Genomic DNA, 21,425 nt, shown 5'->3' with positions numbered 1-21,425 from the left:
CATACTCTAGAACAGAGAGAATATATTTTGAATTGGCTGAAGAGAAGTAGTTTCTAGTATAATTACACAAAAAAAAATGTCAATCATCTTACCAAATCATTCAATCTTGTATTCTCTTCCAGCTCAAGAAGCGCACCATTGAGCGCAAATCGAAGGAGGGCCTGCTGAACTCGGTAGCCAAGAACCTGGGCCTCAAGTCGTCCAAGAGCTCGAACGGTTCGGCCAACGGAGGCAGTCCGGTGGCCGGCGGCGATCCCAACAACAAAGGTGAGTTTGACGATCTGATTTCAGCGCTCCGGACGGGAGATGTTTTCGGCGAGGACATGGCCAAGTTCAAACGATCGCGCAAAACCCGCCTGGGACCGGCCACCAACGGGGGAAGCAACACGTCGCCACCACGCAGCCGGAACAGCATTGGGCGCGAGGACAGCCGAGAACGACCAGTCGTCACCAATCGACGACAGTAGATAAATGGGGCACGGTTGTTGGGGGTGTTCACCTATCCCGTAAGGTGTTGACAAATTGTGGACGTACTTTTATTAGAGCGGTTTGATTTATTTTTTCGCGAAAGTTTTTGTTTGTTATATTTTTTGTACAATTGTAAACGAAGAAAGAGACCAAAAATTTGCGAGTAAAGCTCAAAGAAAATTTGCAAAATTGTCGGATGATAAATAGTAGATGTATATTTAACTAAAACAAAGTATCTGTACGTACGAAATATGTTTAATCCATAAATATTGAAGTGGAGCAAGTTTCAAAACATTTGGAACGAAATGAGCAGAAAAATATAATAGATAAATGTTTAATATAAAGATTTTTGAGAACGTTTTACACGCAAACATAATGATTGATAAAAACCAAAACAACAATAAAGCTTAACGAAAATTTACACACCCAGCTGGTCAACGCCAACCGATTTTAAATAACTTTTTACAATAAACAGCAAAAAGTAGAAGAAGTTTGAAACAGTAAAAACAATGTTATTAAATACATATTGATAGTTTCATCACTGTTTAGAGGACTGTCCCGAAAAAAAACAGCAGTAGGCTGAGTTTATCATTTAACGACCAGCCTACTAGGATCATTTTAGTTACCATTCACCTGCTCGAAACCCAGGAAACAACAATGCTTCCGTAACTCATGGTATTATCGCTCTGTTCTTTTGCACTCAAATGTAAAGCTCAATCACGCACCATCGCTTCCCGGAGCCATGTCGTTGAATTTCTATTATTGTTTTATTTTTTTTCTGTACAAATGTTTATTCTTTTCTAAATCTTTATTTCCGCTAGCTTTGCTCGCGCAAAGCGTCAGTATTCTTCAACTGAAAGGTATTTATTTAAAAAGCTTCCTTGTTACCCCTTAAGAAGTATTCTTTCTAGTGACATTATATGCATATCTTCCCAGGGTTTTCCCGTACTAAATATGACGAAAACCTTGCTAAATTCTTCAAGCAATCTGTTGCGCTGTCCCGCATTAGGCTTTTCTGAGTTAGGGATGTTCTGTATATACGCTAGAAATTTGTAATCGATAATCGATAAGAATCTGAACAAAAAATATAAAGATCACAAATGCTACACATGGAAACAGATTCCACTCTTTGAAACGTAGTTTAGTCAGAAGTTGTTCCCTCTGTTTTAAATGAAATATTACGAAAGAATAAACAACAAGATAGATTAGTGAATTTATAACGAAAATACAAACGTTGTCAGTAAGCAAAGATGTTTTAAAATCGCACTTTGATATCCCATTTTTCTGTGCTCATTCCCTTCCACTCTCATAATATAATACCCACAGACACCTTCACAAACGTATATTCACAATGATGTTAGGATAGTCTACTGCCGTTGAATAGATGTTGCTTAAAAGGACAAAACACAATAGAACAACAACTTAGCCGCTTACAGTTTCTTCCATTTCTCCTACTGAATCCTAATCATCCATAAATAATAAGGGACAGAGAAACGGAACACACAACAAATTGTTTTTTTTTTTAATCGAGAGCGAGAAGACAAATACATTTGAAAAGATTGAGGAAAATATGCCAACCACCAATTTAAGTAGAATCCAAATCGAACCTTTGAATCGCACACATTCAATATTATATCGGGCGATTCGCTTCTACATTAACTGATAAACTTTACAATAGATCGTGGATGGAAAAGTTGATAATATATACACAGCAGTTGGGCGCACTGTGAGAAGAAAACAACAAGTCAAAACGAAATAAGTAACAGTGAAATATTGTCGGAGTAATAAAAAAATATCGAATAATAACTACGATGTGTGTCGGTAGTCCTTCGCGATGACAATCCTTGGAACCGAACTTAATCTTATAACTATTCCTATCATAAATATTTTTTTTCTGTCTCTGTCTTCACCCGCAACCATGTACTTTACCGTTTTCCTTTCGCTCTCTGATGGAAAAGCCTTTTATAATAATACAAACGCAGGATATGAGAATCGCATGCTCGACTGTAATGTTAACCTTAATTTAAAAGTGTATCTTTGGCCTCAATCGGTAGGAATTCTGAATCAAAATTGACGCCTCTGGGTTGTCAGGAAATGTATATCCATAATTTTTAATGAAATATGTTCAAATATTTGTCTTGGGGTCCCTGAAAAAAAATTTTCTCTAAAAACACAAAAAAATATTTAAGGTATCGCGGGGCAAGCGGGTAAACGGGGTAAGTGAAAATAATTGGTATATTTTACTAAATATGTGAATTAAAGATTTAAACTCGTGCGTAAACCTTTGAGGCCATTGAGAACATTACGATAGGTAAGAGATTTCTTTGTTAACTTGTCAACTATCAATCCGTAACAAGTTGGCGGCGTGCAATCTTATTTTAATACTTTCAGTGGAAAAAAGTGGCGGAAAGTAATTTTCTGTATTGCTATTAAGTTGTCCCCTCTGACAGTTTTAAATTGCAATAAAAAAAGTTTTAGAATCAATTCGACATAGACCTAAAAATAATTAAATTGAAACACTGTGAATTTTCTAATCACGTGGGGCAAGTGAAAAGTTTCTCATTAGAGATTGAATTTGTGTTTTCTCTTTAGGTAGCTATAAGTATAAAAGGGTTGCAATTACCGTGCACCCCCGCTAACTTGAACGGTACCTCACGCAAACCATCGGGATTCATTTTTAATTTGAACATCTAGTCACCCTAGAATCGTGTTTCTGGTAACCTCTTTCATTGTTTTGTTTTGATTTTGCGTTCCGTTCCACAGCGTTCCATTTCACTTTACTCCGTTCCATGAGCTAAATGACGTTTGAACCATTTTTAATCTGAACGATGTGCAAATTAGCGGGGTACAAATTAAAAAGTGTTCAGATTAAATGTGGTCAAACCAACGGGGGTACCCGGTATCATAGAACAACAGACAGTGCCGGATTTGAGCTCCGGGGGGCCCGGGTCAGATTTCATAAAGGGGGCCCCATAATACAAAATTCAGCACGTTTTGAGATTCTACAAACTAAAGTATAGAATTTGAGTTTTTAATGAGATGCTTGGTCCTAGATATGAGGGCCCCAAATGCAAAGGGGCGTACGTTCATTTTGATCGGTTGTTGGCAATATTTCCTAAATTGTATATGTAATGATCCCTTTTAAAATACGAGCAAAAATTGTATCTATAATTCTACAATTTTGACTCAGACACTTCAAAAACGCCCTTCTTTTCTCCAGGCGCTCTATTTCCAGGAGAGTCTCTGGCATTCATCATTATCGCAACATTGAAAGTTTCAAGATGCTAGACAAACGAACCGATTACTTGTTATGAATCCTTTTGAAATTCATAGAGATTTCTTTCAAGTTATTCTGACCTTGGCTTTATTATCATCATTCTTTTTAGTTCCCATCAATCGAATTTTTCTCTTTATAGTTTTTGAACCTTTTACTTGAACTTTTTTGACCATTGGCTCGTTATTCGGCTCGAATCTATTAATAATTTAAAAAATATATGAAATTTTCTTTTACAATCGATTGATTCTATTAAGGGTTCATTTACAAATTGTAACTCTAAAAATGTCAATTTTCTATACCCACCAACCCACTTGTAACACATTGTATATGAAATTTATGGATGGGTCAGTACAAGTTTCCAGTTTTGCACTGGTTACCGCATTTTTTCGAAACATATTCGTTGTATCCATATTCTATGGACTATATTCCATGTTAAATTTAAGTATTTACTGAAAAAGAAAACTTCATCAACTACGGCATACAAAACAGAAAAATACTTAAAAACTGACTATCGCGTCAGAAAGTAATTTCCCTTACACTTTAAGTTTCTGATAGTTTTGCAATAGTAGTTTACGGAACAAGTTGCAGAATGATGATTTTTACAGCACGAGTCGTAAATTTATCCTACGAGGCTTGCCGAGTAGGATAATTACGACAAGTGCTGTAAAAATCGAGTTTTGCAACGAGTTATGTACAACATTTTTTGCAATTTCGTAGAAGACCACTTGAGGGTATCAGAAATTATATCGGATTACATTCACCATCATTTTACAATTTCTGAGAAATTGTTGTGTTATGATTCATAACGCAACTCCAAACAGTTGCGTAATGAGAAAGCGTTGCGTAATGAATCATTACAGCACTGGTTTCAGTTAGGTAATGACTATTCCCGCACTGCATACTTCAGTGCAGGAAAGCAGACCGTTTCATGACAGATTGGCGTGATGAAAAACAGCCTATTACGATGAGAAATTGCAAAAATATGTTTAAATTGTAGAGTTCGGATCACGGTGCTCCCCTGACCGTTATTATCAGAAAAAAATCACCATCAAATCTGTGCTCACCAGTTGTTTTTTTATAGCTATGCTGCATGTCTGGACAAAATTTAAAAAAAATCGTAGGACCCGTTTTGAAGTAACGCCCTTTTAATTGTATAAGTCTACAAATTCAATGGAAATCTGAGATATTTCAACGGATTTTTATTGGTCGTGATTATCAGAAGAAATATACCATCAAAATTTGGTTCAAATTTGGTGTTTTCAGTTATTTATAATTTCTGGGTGGAGTTTTGAATGAGAAGATCAACAAAATATGGAGTTACGCCCTTTTAGAGGTGTAACCATTAAAGACACTAGTATTAAATATATTAAATAGTCATTATAATAACGTCAAGCATGTTTAAATGTTTTCAACGGCACATTGCTCTTACATGCCGCAAAAGTCCTTCACAATTAACTGATTTAGGCTCAAGCGCTATAAGGCATTGCGGAGCCAATTTCATAATGTAACCATATTAGTTTTCATACAACAATATTCTGGATAATTTGGTAAAGCAATGAACTCACGATTTAGATTATTTAACATGCAATTCATGTTGTATATCGAAACGTAAGTTGACGTTAGATAATACTTTCGGACTTCAGTTTTCGATTATGGGTAGAAGGGTATGGAATAAAATGAAATTAACGAAGTAGAAAGCAGCGATATAAAATGGAAAAAAATAATGCAAAGTATAGTACATCCGTCATCATTTTGTTAAATAGAATTTGAAATCGTAGCACTTTCAGAGTCTAATTTTAAATATTTGTTTTTGTCACCTACCGTCGTTGGGGGTGAGATTGGGTAAAAGAGGATATGCACGAATTATTTATTGAACAACTATCGCAATTTAACTCCAATAAACTTCAACAACTATCCAAAATATTAAAGAACACTGTAAGACTAAAGTACCCTTTAAAGGGTAATAAAGTACCCTCTTTGAGAGAAACTAGTTTAACTCATAAAAAGAGTAAATGGCCTGTACTCTTTAATGGGTCAGCCGCTTGTACGTCAAAACAAGGAGTAAAATTTACCCATTTTAAGAATCTATAAAAACATGAAAATTGGTAAATTTACCCATATTTTTTTATTAACTTTATCGGGAACAATAAAATATATTATTTGATTTTTATATCAGAAAACAAACTAATAACACCTATATGTGAAAGCAGAATATTAAATATTTTATTCAGAATAATTTTCACATATGTTTTAATAAACAAACACTAAGTTGCAAAAGTTACGACGCACTCATAGTTGCTGATTTGGATGATTCTCCAAGGGTCTCAAAGATCTTTTCCGGGTTTTGTCACATCTTCCCGTTGATGCTGATTCACTTTTTCCTGCTGCAAGTTCCTGGTAGATTTCATGTTCTATTATTACAATCTGGCATTCCCGTCATGTCAGTCCGTGTAAATTTAGAAATGGAAATTTTGGATGATAAGTCTGAAAAAAGAATTTGAAATAAATTTATTAACAGAGGGCGTCCAATTACTTCATTGACATGAAATCTTGTTAATAAAGAATATTTACCATTTGACACATATATTCATCTTTTTCACTTGAATCTTATTCAAATTGTACTAACTGAAACTGTAACAGCATCCTTATTTGACCGAGACGAAAGTAATTTTTCACCCTTTAATGGGTAAACACCTGGAACGTCAAATAGAGCAAAAAATACCCTGTTTGGAAAATTATAAAGTACCCTTTATTTTGACAGCTTCATACAACAGAAAAAAATGAGTGAATTTTGCACTTTAAAGGGTAATGCCGAGTTTACAGTGAAAAATATGTATCTACTACAGCATTACAAGTGAAAGAAAAATTACCCAATCTCACTCCATACACGGCGAGACACTGGAATTGAAATAACTTGTTTTTGAGGATATGATTTCGAAACCATTCACAGCTGAGAAATATTGATGAAATACGATGCGTGCAAGACGAAATGACATCTAAGATTTAACCCTTTTAAAAGTACGATTATACCCACAAAAATGAATAGCTATGTAAATAGTATGTAAAATCAGCATTTATCGTCAAGTTTACATAATTTCTCTTGTTGTTTTTCATGAAGTCTTACCTTCATTGAAATATAGTCTATTCAGTTTTTCCAAAAACGCACTGAAAACGTGATTATTTTACACCTTCGGAAATATTTTATTTTCGGTGTGACATTCCGCTATTAATAGATTTTAGTCAGTTTGCCAAGTTGTTGACGTCATAATACCGGTAATTCTGAGATCCATTAACTCCCTTGTACTTCCGTGAAATGTTTCTATAAGATGGTATACTAATAATAATATTAATTTAAAAAAAAAACTGGTTGATTTTTGTGCGATGTTGCTTCACACGAAAAACTGTTGCTGGTTTGTGAATCTGTCCAAATTCTTTTCATTGTTATTCAATGCACGGAATCCACAAGTAGATTGTTTGATGTTTCAGCAGAATGGGTTGATTGATTCATCTAATTCTTTCACTCTTACATTCATCCAGGAATCTTACGTATTTTTTGAGATCGGAAAGACCGGCATGTAAAATTGTAGATGTAAAATTAAAGATCTGTGAAATATTTAAATGTTGTAATGTATGCCGCAAATGATCACAAAAGCACAGACGTAACAGCTAGAACAATTATTTAATTAAAACATAGTCACGTGAGCATATACGCCCTTGCTAAAAATACTTCATTTGGTCAACTACGAACTAGGTGGCGGTAGTGAGCAAACGTCAAACTCGAACAAAAGCGATGTGAACGCCACAAGTAGCCTGTCGGCCAACTAACCCAGACAACCAGAAGGCACATAAAAGTTCATGAAATAGCTCGATAATTCATACAAATTACATCAAACCCGCAAAACACGGTGGATAAAATTGTCAGATTGATGTGTTTCCTCGCATAAAACGCTTTTTTCTGAGTTCAATTACACATTTTGTTTCGTCCCGTACACTCGTACAAAGTAAGTCGAATCAATTCGTAGCAACTGTCAAATCAACATTTGTTATCATATGCTAAGTCGCATAAGATCACAGGTTAGTTCTGTAGAAAATTTATACACTCGCATTGTATGCTATTATCCATCACATGATATATGCACGTACATCGCCTCCACTTTTGTACGTAGAAGCAGTGCTGGGAATGGTAATAGTAGTAGGCTTGAATTTCGCGAAATTAACGTGGCTCTCTCAGTACAGTAGTTCAAAAACGTGAATCTCATCAAGTAGCCTATGTTGGGTACTTGAATTTCTCTAAATCATTAGTGTCATTGAAGGCTCTAAATGTGGGAAATGCAGCGGGAAATAGAACATTTTTCTACAGTAATTTTGGGTTGCCCTTAGCAACGGGTGTTTTGCTATTTTCAAGGCTTTTTGGCTACTGCAGCGATGGGCGTGAATTTCACTGGCTTCGCTGTTTGTGATTGGCTTTGTTTGGCTACTGTAGAGTGAATTTCAGATTTTTTCCCAACCCTGCGTAGAAGGCCTTTTCGCGACATCTTATAAGTGAAATTTTACGCATACAACGCCTCCAGGTGATTTCGTTATACATACATGTTGGTTGTCTGGGAACATATATTAGAATTGGGTACTATTCGGCTGTGCGATGAAAATAATAGAAGTGTTACGTCTGTTTGTCTGTGACTTAAGTATTGACAGTGGTCTTGAGTGCCATAGTTTTGCCAATACTGCATTACTCAGTAATTGAGGTTTAATTTCTGGGCAGTACAAAGTTAGCCAGAATAGCCGGAGGCAGCTTCCAGGGTTATAACAATATTTTATGACTATTGATAACAATACAAAATTGGCTCCGTAATGCCTTGATCGCTTGAGCCTATGGAAAATCGATCAATTGTGAAATACTTTGACGGCATGTTATTGCTATGTGTCATTGAAAACATTTGAACATGCTTACCGGTATTAGAATGCCTAATTATTCTATTTAGAATTAGTGATTTAAATAGTTACACTTAAAAAACTCAAAATTTCGACAATATTCTCATTCAAAACTCCGCCCCGAGGTTACAAATAACTGAAAACACCTTCTTCGAACGAAATTTTGATGGTTTAGTACTTCTAATAATCACGACCAATAAAAATCCGTTCAAATATCTTAGATTTTCTTTGAATTTGTAGACTTATATAATCAAAAGGGCGTAACTTCAAAACGGGCCCTACGATTTTTTTAAAATTTTGCCCAGACTCGCAGCATAGCTATAGAAAACGACTGGTGAGCACAGATTTGATGGAGATTTTTTTCTGATAATAACGGTCAGGGGAGCACCGTGCGGATATGAAACAACGGAAACAACCAATAGACCTTAGTGACATTTAAACACACGTAGACTAGCATACGCTCGTCATACACAGTTTGTTTTTGTTTTCCTCAAAGAAACTTGCACACGCTTTCCAGACCAATCAAAATGCATATGGAAATATTACCCAATTTGAACAATTTATACCCTAGGTGTTTTTCGAGACAGAGTGCATAATGTTTTCCTCTAAGGTTCACAACTACATCTATACTAGGGCACCCATACCATTGGGCGTGATAACCACTATAAACTCTTTGAATCAAGCAGTACTTTACAGGTTTGGTTGTATGTTTTAGATTCTGTAATCACATTATTCGTAAAAATGAAAAAAAGGATCCTAAAAAAACTCATAGTATTTAAATACTAACTCTTGAAGAATTTTTAAGATTTTGGCTTCAAAATCATGATAGGACAATTCGCCAATTGTTGAAGGGATAAAATGCTCGCTAATTGTGGACGGCAACATCTCCCAACCGGTCGTTCACCAGGACCTCAGCTCGGACCACTTCCCGGTGGTGGCAAATGTTGGTTCCCTGGTCAACCGGCATCGGGTCACCCAGCGCAACTACCACTGTGTCGACTGGGGCCAATTCCAGCGGTGTGTCGACGCCAACATCCGGTATGAGGCTCCTCTGGTGTCCGTGAAAGATATCGACCGGCAGCTGCAGAGCGTCGAAGAGGCCATCTCCGTGGCCCGAGAGCAGCAGGTGTCAGTATCTGGTCAGGTGAGCAACGCCCTTTTTATCGATCGTGTTACCAAAGATCTCATTTGTTCACGAAACACCAAACGCAGGCAGTACCAACGCACTGGTCTGCCTGCGTTAAAAAGCGAAGTCAATCGCATATCCGATATAATCAAAGCCAGAATGGTGGACCTCAGGAACGACGATTTTTCCGAAAAGATCCGCTCTCTCCCAGATTGTGCTAGGCCATTCTGAAAGATGACCAAACTTTTAAAAACCAAACCCAGACCAATTCCACCGTTGATCCCATTAGACAGCACCGACTCTAAGGATCGCTTGATAACCCCTGCTGAGATAGGTCGGCATTTCGTCAGCTCCCACAACCTAGGGCTAGACATTCCTAGCCCACACAAAGCAGCTCCCAACGGCTTCTCGGAGGAGTCGAAGATCACTGCTGACGAATAGCTGGCCTATATCAAATCATCTAAAAACATGAAGTCCCCAGGTTTCGACAACATCCTGAACTTGGAGCTCAAGCAATTGAGTCTCCAGTTCTACCAACATCTGGCACTGATTCTCAATCAGTGCCTCCGACTTAGCTACTTCCCCTCGTCGTGGCTTTCGACGCGGTCGTTCAACCGTGCACCAACTGACTCGAGTAGCTATAACATCCTCAGGCAGAACAAGCCCCTTGCCAAATCCTCCGTCATGGCGTTGCTCGATGTTGAAAAAGCATTCGACAACGTCTGGCATGACGGCCTGGTGTACAAGCTGCACCGATACAATCTTCCCACCTATTTGGTGGAAATCATCAAAAATTATCTCTTTGACAGTACTTTCAGGGTTTCCCTCAATGGAGTCAAATCAGACCCTCACAACATCCCCGCAGGTGTGCCACAGGGAAGTATTTTAGGTCCCCTACTATACAACCTGTTCCCCTCGGACATGCTTCAGCTCCCTGAAGGCGGCTCTCTATCACTATTTGCTGACGACACATCAGTCGTCTACAGCGGCAGGTTCACGAGAGCGTTAACATCTCGACTCCAGAGAGGCCTGAATGTCTTGTCAGATTATTTGACCAGCTGGAAGACCCAGGTCATCCTCTTCCCCTATTCCAAATCCTCCAGACTTGTTCCGGCTGAGGAGTGAAAGAAAACACCCTCGGAGGATCAACGGTGGAATGGTCTGATGTAGCCGACTACCTTGGTTTAAGGTTAGACAGCAAGCTTCTCTTCAAACAACTTGTTGACAAAACGATCACCAAATGCAACATATTGCTAAAAGCACTTTATCCACTGATCAACCGAAAGTCAACCTTGTCTATGATTGATCACCATCAATTGGTTAGTGGTAACTTCCTTTCCTTTTTGCTTTCATATAGGAATAAATATTAGATGAACCGTGGATTAAAACATCAACTTGTACAAGGAATCGGAAAAATTATCTGATATTTCTATATTTTTCTTAAATTCAAGTGACTGTGCTTTTATATTAATCATTCCTCATTCATTAGAATCTACTATTTTTCTTACCTATGTTTTACAGAAAAACAGTTAAGAATATTTACTCTAGATTCTTTTAGCAGAGGATAAGAATGATGAATAACTTTACTGTGAGGTCTTCGTTAGAAGCATGATGTAAGTTAGTTAGTTGCTTCTTTCAATATACATTCGCTTGTGTTCAATCTCCTAATGTTTATATGATTTGGAATTTCCTATTACTCATTTATTACTTAATCTTTGGTTTTCAATACTTTTTATAAATGCAGAGATATACATGAAATTACATTCCACTTGGAAGGTTTTCCAAATAAAGTAACTTGCTAACTGTTATCTCTTGACCCTAAACCAACTATATAACTGAGCACACCTATCGTACGTAATATTAAAAGCCACCAGGAGCCTCAGCTTGCTGATTTTTGGCAGCAACAGACATGGGGTTTATGGGTATGGAGTGTTTGTATCACAAACAGTTGTGGAAGAAATAGGAAATTTACAGTGAAGTTTTGTCCGCAACAAAATTATCCATGGAATGATTTGTTTAGTTCTAATGCCAATGGAAGCTTTTGTCCTAATGGTAGTCGTACTGTATCTGTTTTGATTGCTATAACTTCGTAGATTGCTCAATAGTATAGAACTGTACGAATACCTTAAACCTATGTGAACCTCAATTTTAAGCATATTTCTGCCTGTTGCTGATTTATAGATTCTACGTAACCATCACAAGTCTACTTCCACTTTTGACTACACTCATGTGTTGTTCGACCTCATGTCACACGAGAAAAAAATAGAAAGTTTTACAACCATACAGAACAGTAGAGTTCTGCAATTAATTCAATTTACATATCTCTAACACATCTATCCAGTGGCGCGGGAAGTGGGTAGGACAGGTAGGACATGTACTACCCACGAAAACACCTGGGTAGGACAGTCAAAGGATTGTCCTACCCACGATTCTACAAAACAAAAACGCTAGATCAGCAGAAACTCGGTCAACGTCATACTTATTCTTATGGAGAATGGAAACAAGATAAGGGTTTTCATTGTATTCTCATACCTAGTATAGTATGACATGTTTGTAAATGACCCTCAAAAGTTATGACGCGTGAGAATTTTAATGAAAATTCTGGGAAACTAACTGTAATAATTGCTTCAAGAAACTTCTTCAACCATTAGGAAAATAAGTTCTTGATTGATTAAGAATTGCCGTAGAAATTTGTGGAAGTAACTCTTAGTAATGAATGATCCTAAAGGCAGGACTGGTAGTAGATTTCTTTTTATACAATTGGTCTCTATTTTTATGCAAGTCTCTAAAAAGTATCTAGAGTATCTATTTTAACCAAAATGGTCTCTGAAGTCTCTCTTACTCTGCTTGCATTGAATCCTGATGCAACATTGTACAGGGTCCAAAGAAACTTTCATAGACTATAACGGGTTCAACAGGCAATTCAAGTTTATCAAGAATGATCATAGTGATTTTATTTAGAATTCTTTCAGCATCTCCCACAGAGTTCTCTTCAAAAATTGGTCTAGAGATTCCTCTACCATTTATCCTAGAAATTCTTTCTGCGATTTTTCAAGGATGCTAACAAGAATTTCTCCAAAATTTGCTCCAGGAAATCCTTGAGAACGTCAAGGATAGTAGGTACCTCCAGTAATTTCCTTAGGTATTACTTGGATTTTTTCCAAATCTATCCTTGATTTTCCTCCAGAATTTGTTTCACTAATCCTTCAACCGAATTCTCCACTTGTTACTCTAGGAGATATTCCGAAGATTTCTACAGAATTTTCTCCGAGTAAATCCAAAAAGGATTATTCCAGAGTGTTTGAAAAAAGAATAGCTTAAGGGCTTTTTTAAGGAACCCAGCAAGAACTGTTTTACCCGTTCCTGTGGATTCCTTTAAGAATTCATCAACGTTTCCTCCCTGAAATCCAAAATTACTTGAGCGGTTCTTCCAACAAACATGTGTTTTTTTCTTTAGGAATTTTTCCAGCATTTCATTCAAGTACTCATACAGTTATACCAATTATTTCTTTCGATGTTTCTCAAAAAATTCCCATGCGATCTTCAAAAGTTTACTTAAATTTTCACACAAGTTTATACTTTAGCAATTTTTACAATTATTCCTCCGATCATTCCACAAACTTCTATAGACTTTCTGTCCCATGTTGATCCAGATATTTCTTTAGAAAACCCTGCAGAAAACTATTTCGAGATTCGATTGTTTTTTTCTTTTCGATTATCTTCTAAATCTCCTAAAATGTCTTTAAGAGTCTAGGAGTTATTTCAGAGATCATTGTTTATTGAGGGTGACTTCAAAACTCACTCAAGTTTTATCAGAGATTACTCTAGGATTTTTTCCTTAGAAATACCTCACGGATTTATTTTACAGAAAAAAATCCTAGGCATTTTCTTAAAGACATTTTTGGAAGAATTCCTGAAAATAAAAGTTTCAAGACTCACTTGAGAAAATATCAAATAATTATTGGATGAATTTCTGTAGAAATCTAAAAAGAAATCTCTGGAGGAATTTCTCAAAGTATATTTTGAGAAATCCCTTGTTTAAATTTTATATAAATGCTGAAAGACAATTTCAAAGGAAATCCCTAGAAATATCTGGAGATGTTATTGATTGAATTTTAGAAGACGTTTTGACCTTGAATCTTGGAGGAGATGAGAGATGATTTCTGAAATATTTTAAAAGGTTGAAGTCTTGAGATGTACTCTTTTGAAAATTAATGAAAAAACACATACAGTAATACTTGTCGCAATGCCACACGCAATTCTTGAAAAAAAAAGTCTTAGATCTTGGAGAAATGTCTGTTCTGATGCTATGAAGATTCAAAATCTTATTTCCTAGCTCCTATTAGATTTCAATTTGTTTTCTTGGTTCCTATTTGGTATCTTTTCGGCCTCTTTCTGGTTCCCTTCAGGTCTCTTTTGGCAAGTGGTCTTAAGTTTCCTAATTTTAAAGCACTCAGTTGCTAGCAGCCTGACGAAAAGCTTTCTTAGTCTTGTGGTAAGTGCTGGCATGAAAATGAGGGCTTAGAAGCAGAGGAGTGGCAGTGACAAAAACCTAGTTTTGTGATAATCTACTTTGAAGTTTTTCAGCAATTTTTCATTATATAACTTTGTATGGAAGCCAAAAAAACAAACCAGTCTTCCAGGAATTTTGTTATTATTTTGTGACCGGCAAAGTAATCTGAAAACATCGTTAGAATATTTCAAGACAGTAGAATTTCCTCAAATCAACTCAACTCAAAACGACCAAAATGTCACTTACACCACTTTGGGTTCGAGCCCCCAAATATACTTACTTTCAATTTCCATTCCGGGGTTAAAATTTATCTTAGCTTCACTGTGCACAAAAAATGCTAACTTTTGTCCTACCCATGATTTCGAACGTGGACGCGCCTCTGCATCTATCGAATGATTTTCTCAATAGCATGAACGAACCTGAAGTGTCAATCCTTACATTCACGTCGAAAGATCGTATGTCAGAAGTCTAACATACAAATTAAAATTCAAATCAAATTTTTCTACAAAAACAGTGGCTATCTTTACATAAAAGATTTTTGACACGAACCCTTCAACGTTTCCAAAACAATTATTATGCTGAGTTTCCCAACTATTTTTTTTCTTTTTTTTTTTTTTGAAACATGTGGAATTACGTTTATAGTTCGTGCGATATAAAACATGCACAACCAACATCCAACAGTTTCAAAATATTTTTTTTACTATATATCACACACATTATAATATCATTTTTTTTTCAAATATAGAAAAGTGTTATCAATACCAAACATATCATTTGCATTATATCGTTAATACTCAGTACTCATAAAAGATATCATAACATGCTAAGAAATTTTACAGATTTGCGTATAATTTGAGAACAAACCTCTTGATCAAGGATGGAAATCTAGTGATCATGACAAAACACATGATGCATTAGGACGATTCAAATTTTAAAAATGTTTGAAAATCCAATCTCCCATATGCTCCTTACCATCCTTACCATAAAAATAGTGTTCTGTAAAAATTTAAGCTTTCTAGGTGGTGATTTAAACGTGGCCCAAAGACAATGTAGGTTTATATGGAAATTACAATAAAGAAATTCAGAGAAATGTTCCAAACACGCTAGTACTGTAATGTAAATACTTATCATCCCATACTGAAAACTCATTCTTCAAAGCTTAATGAAGGATGTTGCTGAAGAAACAAATCCCTTTTGAGCTAATTTTTATTTGGGATTTTTGTACATGTTTGCAGGGCTATAATCCCATATTGAGCTGAATACCGTGCACCCCCGCTAATTTGAACGGTACCTCATGCAAACTATCGGGGTTCGTTTTTAATTTGAACATCTAGTCACCCTAGAAACGTGTTTCTGGTTATCTCTTTCACGGTTTTGTTTTGGTTCTGCGTTCCGTTCCACAGCGTTCCATTTCACTTCACTCCGTTCCATGAGCTAAATGACGTTTGAACCATTTTTAATCTGAACGATGTGCAAATTAGCGGGGTACAGATTAAAAAGTGTTCAGATTAAATGTGGTCAAACCAACGGGGGTACCCGGTAATTTCTCTTCTGATATCCGTCGGATTGAGTTTCCCTCTTCAGCAAATCTCTTCATTATGGTTTGAAGAATGAGTTTTCACTATGGGATAATAAGTTTGTACTTACATTACAGTACTAGCGTGTTTGGAACATATCTCAAAATTTCTCCATAGTAATTTCCATATAAACCTGCCACCTCTAAATCACCACCTAGAAAGCTGAAAATATCACAGAACACTATTTTTATGGTAAGGATGGTGAGGAGCATATGGGAGATTGAATTTTCAAACATTTTTAAATTTTGAACCGCCCTAATGATGCATCGCGGTTGTTCTTTATCCTGCGATCAAAGCAACAACGATTAACCTTTTGTCGTCAAGTTATCATAACAAACTTTGCTCGGCGAATATGCTAGCGATTAATCTCCTTCTCATCTGAGAGCATCAAACTGTTTTTTTTTTTTTGTTTTATTATCTATGGACGATATATTTTATTTAATCATCCAAGCGTGTTATTTTTCTTCTTTATTTGCATCATCCAAGAACGTATTTTTTTTTTCATATTTTTTTTTAAAATGGGAGCGACCTTTTTTTTCATCATCGAAGAATGTGTTTCATTTTCTTTCACATCATCCATGAGCCATAATTTCAGCGCATCATTCAAGTGCGTTCTACAGAGTTATCATATGACAATTCACATAATTCAGCAGCGATTTTTTTTCGTGTCTTATCTCTATTCCATTTTATTTTTGTTTTTTGCTTTTCTTTCGGATCAGTAAAGAATCAGAATATGATTTTACATTCACATCCTTCAAGAGCGTTTTCCTTTTTATTTTATTTTCTTTCGCTTAATCCAAGAGCGATCATCTGTTTTTTTTTTTTTCGCATCATTCAAGGGCTACCATTCGATTATTCATTTGCATAATTTTCGATTTTCCTCATCTTTCATTCGTATCATTCAAGAACGATTATGTGATTATTCAATTGTATCATTCCCATTCATAATCGTTTTCTATTTTCTATTCTTTACTTTCTCATCATCCGAGAGCGATCAGTTGATTTTTCATCCGCATCAATAAAGAGGAATTATTTGATTATTCATTTGTATCATTCTCCATATTCTTTTCTTTTCCTTCGCATAATTCAAGAGCGATTCATTCGCAACATTCATGAGCGCTTTCCATTTTCTATTCATTTCTTACGCAGCATCCAAGAGCGATCATTTGATGATCATTTACATCACACTCCATTTTCTTTTCTTTTCCTTCGCATCATTCAAGAGCGATCATTTGATTTTTCATTCGCATCATTGAAGCGATCAATCTTTCATTCATTTCGCATCATTCAAGTGCGATCATTTTACTCTTCATTAGCATCGTGCAAGAGCCTTATATTTTTTTTTTCTTACGTATCATTCAAGATAATCTATTTTTCTTGGTCACGTATGTTTATTTGATTTTTCTTGCACATCATTTAAGAATTTTTGTGAAGCTTCTTTCCTTTCGCAACATTCAGCAGTAATCATTTTCTTTTTTCGTTTGACTTGAAAGCAATCGTTTAACTTTTTGATTCGTTTCATTGACGAACGAATTACGTGTTTCCAAAACTCTGAATAACTTCAAATAACTTGGAAAAGCCTTCGTTCTCTATTTCAAAATATGTGGTTTGTTACGCTATACGATTGGCAGAAGAAAACTATATCGTACAAGGTGCCAGTTGACTCTTATTGTAAGTCTATAAGATTCATCGCACGATCATTTCAAAACAGCGATATCAGGCCTGTACCGATTAAACCATAGTAGTTACTAAAATGTCACGCAGACAAACGTATAAACGAAGCTCATGACTTAAATATTTAAAACGATAAAGATTGGATTCCATTAGCTAGCATAAGTATTGCAACGCAGATTATTGTTCATACATAATCAGCAACATGAAGTTCTCAAGCGAACTTCAGCCTTAGTCACGTGTTCAGTGAGCACAACGTTCTTAAATCCCTTCCAGTCTGCATCATTTTTCATAAGTCTGCCTTACGTAATTCATCATCATTTTTATCTATTATTGGAATAACGAAAATGAAAATCCTGTCCCGTTTGCTTTACGCGAAAACAGTTGTGGTGCGGTCGGTGCTATGACAACTGCCAAATAATACAAATAAAAATAGAAGGTCAATAACTCGTTTGTATTTATTATAACGATCATGAATCCAAACGGAAAGAGACCAAATTATCAATTGCAACAGGAATGCAACAGCGTTTATAATTCTTCCGATCTGAGCAGGTTGTGAAGTCCACAGCTGTGCTCTAAGTTAGAGCCTCTAACCCTTTTTTATTACAGAAGTTAGGCAAAGTACAGAACATTTTAATGCTTATTGCTTCTCCGATGGTATGCTTTTACCACATTTGAAATTGGCTCTTACGAACTCAATCCACATATTCAACTCATCATATTTGAAAACTATCTTCTACATACTCCCTTCATATATGAGTATCATGATCGATAGAGTCAAAACAAAAATAAAATGATAAACAATGATAGTCAATACCTCTCAGCACTAAATACAAACTTACCTTAAATAACAGCCCATGAACAAACCTGGCAACTACATCAACACATTGCAATGAACACTAATCAAACAAATCACATGATCTTTATCATGTGGCTCTACTAACATGCAAGATACGTGATCACTTTCCCTCACATTCGACCTTGAATGCGACATTCGCACAAAGCGAGCAGCGGCGATGCAGCACAACGAAGGGAGAAATAAAACAATAAGCACCCGTTCTTATCTCCACTGCGTGGCGGATTCGTTCACTTTTTCACCTTTTCCGTACACCATCAATTACACACAGCGCATAATTGAAAACAATTTCTTCCAACACTCTATTTATTCTTTTTCTGCACCTAAGAAATTTTGGAACTTTTTATTGGGATTCTACATTCTCGTCGCCATCTTGTGGTAACGACCACAATGTATAATGAATCCAAAAACGACGCGCGTGAGAGGTGTGAGAGCGACTCCTGAAAGCATCACTCGGTAAGTTCCAAACCTATCATCAAGCTGTCACTTTATCTTAATAAAATAGTTCTACCGTCGTAAAACGCGTGTTTCTCTGCTACTTACAAGAGATACCTTTCGGCGTATCTCTGTAGATTACATGCAATTGATTCTAGCGTACTCATGGTCGAGCAAAACATCCTATAAATACTCATAAATTGTGCTCAACTTATGCTCCGTCTACAAATTACGCAATGCTGGAAGGGATGAAGGTGTATAATATGATGCTAGGGCGTTTTAGCTCATACAAACATTTGAAATTTCTTACTAGATATCATTTTAATTTATTAACATAACTTAATCCACATTCCTTAACACTAACCATCAGACTCAATTTCATCGTACTCCTCCTTCACGATCATATCTTCAAATATCAACGGATCGGGATCGTCGAAATTGTCTTCGACCTTCAACAACGGCGACGCCACATCAATCGGTGGCTCCCCATTTTCCTGTCCCATCTCTTGGCCACCCTCGTCTACCTCCTCACTGTCTTCTACCGTGGCTTGCTTTCTTTTCTTGATGGGCACTCCATCTTCGGTTTGCCTGAACCCACGACTTTTTGCCTCCAACAATTCTACTCGCTTGTCCAACATTTCTACCAGATCCTTGATTTGGGACACCGTGTGCCTCAGGGCTAATACCTCATCCTCGAATCCGAATCCATCCTCTACGTGTTTCCGCTGTGCTGGCCCAGAAATGGTACAGCTTCGCTTTTTGGGGTTTTCCTTCCCGACAACGACAAAGTTCGCCAGAAGCTCCTTCGGAGGACTGTCGAAGCAGATGTCCCGCTTAAGTTTGGACGGTTGCTGCATGACGAGTCGGGCCCATAGTTCGAACGCATCGTCCGTTCGAGGCACCAGGTAAGATTGGTGGAATTTTTGGAGCTTCTTGATGGTGGACTGTAACCGCTGCTCGTCCTGAAGCTCTTTGGAAACGGTGGCTTTTTTGGACTCTGGCTGTACCTGTAACGATTATTTTGTTGCAATAAATGTTGAATGTTTGATTATTTTAACCCTCTAATACCCAAATTTTTATTTTCGATCTAAATATCATTTTTAGTTATCTAAAATCGTTCTAAACACATTTTGGGCAATGATTTATTTTTATTCGCAAATCTATGGATTTCGGTTTTTGATTTTTATATTTTTTATTTTTGAACATCCCTACCCTTTTTCAATTTTTCTGGAAGCCTCTTCTAGTTACTGATTTTTGGCAATAATAAAAATTCAAACTTTTACGCTAATTTTAAAAATATTAAATTTTTAATATTTTTCTGAAAATATTTTTATTTTCCGTGTATTTAACGGAAAAACAGGTTTATAATTATTTGAATACCACCAAGCTCTTCTTTTGTGATAGGTTGATCGTAGAAAAATATAAAAGGTACGATTTTTTATATCACACGTTAAATGAACCCCGGGTACTTGTAGGTTATATTAGAATACAATTTATCAAACAATTTTCAAAAATACAAAAAAGTTTCAAAAGTCATAAAAAACTTTTCTTATATGCGTGTTATGAGTCAAGGTTTTAGCCAAAAATAAAATCATTTTGATTTCCGAGCTACGAAAAAATACACAAAATTCCAAAGTGTACCCGTCTAAAGGCGGGGTTGGGTATTAGAGGGTTAACTATATGTCCGTAAAATGTACAAAGGTATCTTAAAAGGAAATAAACTAGAACCTTACAAAGGTACAAAAATACTAACAAATAGTGCTATATAATGTTTTTCGATCACAGACATCACATTGTCGATGTCGAATGTAATAATTCATTTAAAGATTCCCTGTAGGAATCAGAATCCTAAATCAAATCTCAGCCATGAAAACAGTTCCCACTATCGACTAAAAACATCAAGGTTAATGAAACACAAGTATTTATATAAGGGATTGATATGAGTACTCTAACATTCAATACTAAACCTCATCATCACATAGGGCTCGAATAGTAACGATCCCCAACACAACCTTCAGGGAACATTACAAATGTTAATATGTGCTATGTTATTTGTTAACTTGTGCGTACCGTAATTTCGGGTGAAAATGATCATTTTTCACGGTTTTTCTAGTCTATTTTCTAAAATGTTAACAATGCCAAAATACTAAATGCCGGAAAACAAGTACGAAGGTGAGCCTCATCGACTCATGTACCGAAATTTTCTAACAAATGTCATTTTAGTGTTAACAAATATCTCTAAAATAAAAAATCAGGGGATCTCATTTCGGGGTGAAATGTCAATGTCATTATTGATAGTTTTCAAAACAACTCTACATGATAAATTTGAGCACCCTGAATCCGAATATGCTTGTCAAAATCTTAACAATGCAATATTTATATAAATAACGAATAGTTAAATTTCAAGAATTACGCGGAAAACGCCTAAATGTATGCAATGTCCTAAGGAAATCAATGATATCTTACAGAAATTCAATTATTTCAACCATTTGAGCTAATTGGTACGAGTTTTGCTGATGAAATCTGGTTTGCGGATATCTCAATCATTCTCACAAACTTTCAGGTTTATA

At 36.1% G+C, this 21,425-nt stretch overlaps 2 protein-coding genes across 9 annotated transcripts in view; one reads left to right on the top strand and one right to left on the bottom strand.

The window, feature by feature from the left end:
* LOC5578948 (disheveled-associated activator of morphogenesis 1) overlaps positions 1-2,274 on the top strand; it is a 573,726-nt gene extending 571,452 nt beyond the window's left edge. For all 8 annotated transcript variants that reach the window (XM_021852537.1, XM_021852538.1, XM_021852536.1 and 5 more), the window contains one exon: positions 123-2,274. In XM_021852537.1, the coding sequence (XP_021708229.1) occupies positions 123-467 (345 nt within the window). In that variant the 3' untranslated portion in view covers positions 468-2,274. The remainder of the gene's footprint in view (positions 1-122) is intronic.
* Positions 2,275-17,688: 15,414 nt separating this feature from the next.
* The window catches only part of LOC5578946, a 54,364-nt gene continuing 50,627 nt past the window's right edge, over positions 17,689-21,425 (bottom strand). The window contains exon 3 of the mRNA XM_021855390.1: positions 17,689-19,862. Coding sequence (XP_021711082.1) covers positions 19,215-19,862 — 648 coding nt within the window. The 3' untranslated portion in view covers positions 17,689-19,214. The remainder of the gene's footprint in view (positions 19,863-21,425) is intronic.

The sequence above is a fragment of the Aedes aegypti genome, chromosome 3 (genome assembly GCF_002204515.2).
Source record: "Aedes aegypti strain LVP_AGWG chromosome 3, AaegL5.0 Primary Assembly, whole genome shotgun sequence".
Taxonomy (NCBI): domain Eukaryota; kingdom Metazoa; phylum Arthropoda; class Insecta; order Diptera; family Culicidae; genus Aedes; species Aedes aegypti.
This window is presented reverse-complemented; position numbering and strand designations above follow the sequence as displayed.